Consider the following 6543-nt stretch of genomic DNA (forward strand, 5'->3'; position numbering starts at 1 on the left):
TATGAACATTAGGCAATGTACAACACCTCGCAGTCAGTTTTGAAGGAACTATGTTAGCCACAATCTCAAATGACAAGACTATAAAAATATATGATGTGATTAGTTTCGGTATTTTTGTTGATTTCATTTTTTGACATGATTACTATGAAGAGACTCGATTTTGAACCTCTGACATGTGGTTGGATATTCTCAAAAAATGATCCGGAGGAGATTCTGGCTGTTTCGGAAAACAATTCTCACAACATTCACATTTTTAATACTCGAGACACTTCCAAGGAGGCAATAGCGGTCATTTCAAACCGTCATTCTGCTCCAGTGACGATAATAAAAGTTATTTGACTATTTAATGGAATAGTTCAATGGAATATTCGATACTGTCATTTCATGTGATAATAAAGGCCTGATTGAGTACTGGACTAATCAAAAAAACGATTTCCGTTTTCCAACCGGCAAAGTGCAGTTTTCGTCGTTGGAAAAAATGGAAAAGACCGATCTTTATTGCATGCTTGAAGTTGTGTTTTGTAATTCACGTTTAGGACAATTGCTACCCTCTCAACATGGCAATATCACCGAACGGAGAACAAATGGCCACAATTTGCACAGATAGGAAGGTTGTTTTGTGTTTTTTGTCATTTTTTGGTTTAGATTCGGATTTTTAATTTTTTGAGTGGAAAGTTGGTCAAAGTTATAGACGAGTCGCTCAATCATGTTGTGGATCTTCAGCAAGAGAAGGCAGTTCTCCCAAATATGGAATTTGGACGTCGGATGGCTATCGAAAAGGAAATTGAAAAGTCTTCATATTACAAGAACTGTAATATAAGTACTGATTTAGTAACTATTCTAGTATATGATGAGAGTGGGCATTATTTGCTGTATTCTTCCATGTTCGGGATCAAAGGTAGTTTGATTGACTGATGGATAGTGGTTAATAACTATAATAATACCGTGGCTCGTGTTTTGGGGAAAAACGAGAATTGTCGATTCATGAATTTGGCGTTGTTTCAGGGAATTCCTCGCGGAAAACGGATAAGTAATGTGGTTACTCCGGAAATGATGGTTCACGGTACTGCTTTTGTCAACGTGAAACCCGACCCCGTTCTTTTTTGCACGGGATTCAAAAAAAATAGAATTTTTCTCTTCACTCGAAAGGAGCCGACGGAATTTGAAGGGTTAAGTGGTGGAAATATATTTTATCAGAGGAGAGTTTGATCGGGATATTTTTAACGAGAAACCTTCACGGGACGAAATGACTTCTTCGACGGCTGAGTCACAAAAGTCACTTTTGTCGAACATGGCAATAATCCACACCTCAATGGGGGACATTCACATTAAGTTATTTGGAAAAGAGTGAGATGGTTATTTCTACTGTTAGAGCCCCTAAGGCGGTGGAAAATTTTTGTGTTCATTCGAGAAATCAATATTACAATGGACATATATTCCACAGAGTTATCAAGAGCTTCATGATCCAGACGGGGGACCCCGAGGGACTGGGGACGGGCGGTGAGTCAATATGGGGATCCAATTTTGAGGACGAATTTCACCCCTCTTTACAACACGATAAACCTTTCACTGTAAGCATGGCCAATCGAGGGGCGAATACAAATGGATCGCAGTTCTTTATAACGACTGTTCCCACTGTATTGACTGTTTTTGACGTTTGTAGCCTTGGTTGGACAATAAGCATACCATTTTTGGCAAAGTGTTTAAAGGAATGGAAGTTGCACAGAATATTTCGTTGGTAAAGACAAACGAGAAAACTGACAAGCCTCTTGAAGAAATCAAAATTATTAGCATTTCCCTTAAAAATTAAGTCAGTTTTTTTACTCTCTTTTCTTGTGTTATTATTAAATTTAAAATTATTTTTTGTACTTCAAAAATATTTGACTTTGATTTCAAATAAATTAGCAGCACTCAGCAATACTTGCGAATAAGCCTACTTTAAAAGTAAAAAAGCTTAGTAAAATATGGGCTCGGGAAGACGTGACAAAACCATTAATAATTAAATTTATAAAGTAAAAATTCTAAAAATTTTTGTACAAGAAACAGGATGGTGCTAAACAATAACGAATGTCCTGTAAAAAGGCTTTTTTAAACTCAAAGTAATTGGAACCACCAAAATTAGATACAATCTTGAGGCGCTAGAAAACTTTGAGTTGACGACAGAAATAGAAGGAAAAAGAATATTACATTGAATTGTGTCCCAGGTTATCACGTACAAAAAGAGAACCTCAATCTAGACAATTTCTAAAATAGAGCATGACCGTTTTGATTATTTTGAAAATCAAAGGCTAAAGTGTGAGCTTACAGAAATTACACGTGGTCAAATCAAGAAAATACCAAGTCACATTAATTTTCAATGAATAAAGGTTATGCCTTACTTTGATGGCGTTTTTTGATGGATTTTTTTATAAACTTGTTTAACAATATTACATGTAGCTCAAACTAAAAATGCGAATAAGATCAGTTTTGTTAAATTGTTCTAAAGAATTAAAAATTTGGACAAAATTAGAATGTGTCTTTTCGATAAATGACGCATATAGTACGTCAAACGCTCTTTCTGTGTCATAAATTTATTCTGTGTCGATTTGGAATAACCCCGAAAATATATATTAGCCTCAAAACATTTTTGGCTAGCTTGATAGTTTCTTTACATATTAATAAATCGTACAAATACATCTTCGGATAAAAAATTTAATCAAAATAGTATGATCTAAATTTTTTTATTTTATTAATAGAATGAAAATAATGTAAAGTTTATGATTTACTTTTTAATAGTTTATTTAAATAAAAAGGTTGATTTTATAGTTACGTGGTTGTTGACCTGTAGGTTCGTTTCATAATCATGTTTGGCTTTAATGGAGAATTCAGCCTCAGTTCTCGTCCCAAATGTGTCAACGAGAGAGTTTTTTTAATTTATTGAGATTATTAAGAACAGAAAACAAATTATTCTAGATAAAGTCAAACAAGAAAGAGAAACAAGAAATGTATTTTATTGCATAATTATTTGTAGAAAAAGAGATTAATAGAAGCAAACGCACATAAAATACAAAAAGTCATTAGAAAGATCCAATTTTTGACAAAAATAGTAATATTTTCACATATAACTAGAAAAAAACATTTCACCACGAATTTATTTCACTTCTTGAAGAGGACCCTCAGTGTCTTTGGAGACCTTCATCTCTACTGGGAATTTTTTACGACGAAAGTCAACATTTTCATTTTTTTGTAACATTGACTACTTCATATTACCCAGATTGAACTCCAACGTCGGATTTTACTAAATATCCAAAATTTTGTGGAGCAATGTTCAGATAAACAACTCGAGCCTGCTATCGGTCGAATACTATTAATATCCCTACAAACATTTCTGAGGTTATTCCGTGTTTTTATCTTTCAGGAAAAAGGGACAGCAACATATTCAATTTAGTTTATCTTTGATGAACTCTTCTTTATATCCCACTGTTGATTTTTTTGTGGATTTTTTGTCATTTTGTCTTGATAACAGTTAGGCTGATATTTTTTAATTGTTTTAGATTTTTTTGGTCTGGTGGGTAGAATTTTGGTTTTACCCGACGTCGGTACGTTTGTTGTGCCAAGAATTTCAGATATGCTTAACAAGATATTTACAAACATAGATTCACGTTTTTTTGTTTTTGCAGTTTTCTAGTCAAATCTCAACATTGTATTTATTACTTTGTCGCAGACGTGTTATCCATAAATTGTCTCAATGGGCAACATTTGCTTACAAAATTGGCAAGTTCTCCCCCCTTTGAGGACATTTCTCGCCGTCTCTATTCTGTCATAGATGAAAATAAAGCGGTAATTTCACATTTGGATATTCCGGTTATCTTAAATAATTATAATTTGGTGATGACAATTGTTTTTGGTTGTTTTTGATATTTGTGATATTTTAGAGAAGAGGGGAGTCTCTCGGGAGTCGTTTATTTCTTACATTAAAATTTGGTTACTTTTTTTACACAAAATGTTGCCTTCTTTGGATCTTGGAGTGCAACAGGATTCGTTAAAAACTGTTTTTCTTAATATTTAAATATATTTAGAGTAAATTTGTAGAATTTCTATACCGTATGATGGAAAAAATGGTAGTAAATGTTAATTTATATTCCTACCTTCTTGACATTCAAGATATGGAGTTGTTCTCAGTGTTATATTCTACAACTACAATACTTAATGCACAAATTTCAGACACAATTCAGTTTCTGGACAAGACAAGGATGCTCAATGCAATTATTGAGCTGGGAATTCTACAATTCAGTGTTTTTTTCCCTCTGTTTGTCTGTTTTGTGTGACTTTCCAGAACTAAATCTTCATATGTTCCTACCTCGGGGGTAAAAACTCTCAGGGAATTTGAAATTGATAATTTCCATCATATCGTCACTTCACTCATGCTGATTTCAAAGTTGTGGAAGTCGTCGTTTTTGGATACTCAAATCCCCTCAGGTTAGATTAGCCAATTGAACTTGGATTAGAGATTGCGAACAGTTTTATGACGTGGGCAAAGGCTGGGATTGCATTTTGTCTGTTTTACGCGTTGGATGTAATCGAGAATAGTTCTTTATTTTGCATCCTTGTTAGTTTATTGTTGATATATATTAGAACCAATTGGCGGATATGATCGGAGAAATATATCTTTGGCACTGCCGAACTGGTTCTGCTTTTGATTGGGGACTCGAAGATGTTTTCAAAATTACGGTATGTTTACTGTTTCTATCTTAGACTATGAATAAACGTATGTCTCCCAGAAAAGAGGAAAATGTTTCTTGTTTATTTGTACATCCTTACGATAGTATAATTCTTCCTGGTTGATTTTGTTAGAAATGGGTGTCAAATTTACCCATTTGTTACAAATGTTGAGTAAAGTGCCAAAAATAATGGAATTTAATTGTCGACATTGGGTATTGATATTTGTGATTATTTTAGTTCATTTCGCCAGTACAGTTGAGGATTGAGCAGGGGGCGGTGATTGTCCGACGTTCAAATCTTTATCACGACTCATTTTCTCACTTCAAAAAGAGTTTTTACTATTTTTATGTACGTTAGATTCTAGTTCATGGATTCGTGCATTTCCGAGCATATGTTTTATCAACGAAGCAGGGACATACGAGTTTGGAGATGACGCTGGAGGTCTGGGAAGAGAATTCATAATACTGATACTTGAATATGTGTTTAGTCCTGAATCAAAACTGTTCGTCGAATCCTGTGATCCTGATCATTCACTTTATCCCAATCCAATGGCCAGTTCTTTGTTTTCCTACTCCTCAATGCATTATTTTTTTGTCGGATTGTTGATAGGACATGCAATTAGATGGGAGATATTGATCCCCACTCTGAGGGTTTCTCCTGTTTTGTGGCAAAAGCTGGTTTGTCCAAAGCTTGATTTAAACATAAATTGGCTTCCATGGCTTGACCACGAGCTTTATCGGTTGAAATTTGTGTTTATTTTAGAAATTTGATATCACTTCGTTCGTTCCAAAATTTAGATATGTTGGATTTGGATTATACCGTGCAAATAATGACGGACAATAACACATTCACCACATGTCAACTCAAACCAGGAGGAGAGACTCTGAAAGTGACTCGAGAAAACGTGGATGATTACATAAACGTGTATGCTTGTTTCAGACTGTCGAGATCTGTTAGTTGTGTGATGTAATGTTTTTAGGTGGATAAGCACATTTCTTCGTTGCAAGAGGGCCTTGTTTCTGTAATTCCACAAAACTACGTTTCGATATTTGATGCAAAGGAATTCCAGTTTCTACTTTCTGGGAATTTAAAGAAATTTGACTTTGAAGATTTTAAAAATAATGTTATTTATAGTGGTTCGTATTATTTAATGACTTATTTGTAGGCTATAACATTAATTCGCCAGTCATTAAACGATTTTGGTCTGTTTTTATGTTTTTTTCTGTTGAAGAGGCGAGAGGCTTTCTTAGATTTGCAACATCATACTTCGAGGCTCCACATGGAGGCTTTTCAGTAGATTTGGCATTTTCTGATTTTTAGAATCTTCAACCGAGGTTTCAAATTGCATATCTTGATAAAACTGATTATCATTTGCCGACAGTTACGACATGTGCTAATATTCTTTATTTGCCTCCGTATTCAACTGCTGAAATAATGAGAGAAAAATTACTGTATGTAATCAATTCAAAAATCGGATTCGAATTGTGCTAACCTTATTTTTATTATTTTATTCAACGATTAAATTTTTTAATTACTTTGATATTATGTGAGGGCTTATAAAGTTGAAAGCGATTCTTTTTGTAAGTCTTAAAAATGGGGATTTTAGCGGTCATCAATTCTTCCGCGAATGCGAGGTAGATAATAAAAATGCTATAAAATCCCTAAAGGTTGGCATTAAAATTTTTTATCTTTAAAATAAATCCTGACTATTAGAAATAAGCAGTTGATAATTTGGTTATGTCTTCATGCAAAAATAAATATTTTAAAAAAATTTGTTAAGTTTATAGAGCACTGTTAGAAATACGCAGACAGTAGAACCGAGTCAGACTGAAACAATGACAG

General features: G+C 33.9%; 1 protein-coding gene across 1 annotated transcript; it reads left to right on the forward strand.

Moving 5' to 3' along the window:
- The first annotated feature begins 542 nt into the window (after positions 1-542).
- Positions 543-1163, forward strand: LOC115227196 (peptidylprolyl isomerase domain and WD repeat-containing protein 1-like). The gene is made up of 2 exons (XM_036498563.1): positions 543-611; positions 646-1163. The coding sequence occupies exons 1-2, from the start codon at positions 558-560 to the stop codon at positions 913-915; spliced, it is 324 nt and encodes a 107-aa protein (XP_036354456.1). The 5' UTR covers positions 543-557; the 3' UTR covers positions 916-1163.
- Positions 1164-6543: the final 5380 nt, after the last annotated feature.

The sequence above is a fragment of the Octopus sinensis genome, unplaced genomic scaffold, assembly GCF_006345805.1.
Source record: "Octopus sinensis unplaced genomic scaffold, ASM634580v1 Contig02042, whole genome shotgun sequence".
NCBI classification, from domain to species: domain Eukaryota; kingdom Metazoa; phylum Mollusca; class Cephalopoda; order Octopoda; family Octopodidae; genus Octopus; species Octopus sinensis.

Coding starts and splice junctions, on each gene's coding strand:
- LOC115227196 (XM_036498563.1), top strand. CDS start 558: ATGGCAATATCACCGAACGGAGAACAAATGGCCACAATTTGCACAGAT. Junction 612..645: donor CAATTTGCACAGATAGGAAG/GTTGTTTTGTGT, acceptor TTTTTGGTTTAG/ATTCGGATTTTTAATTTTTT.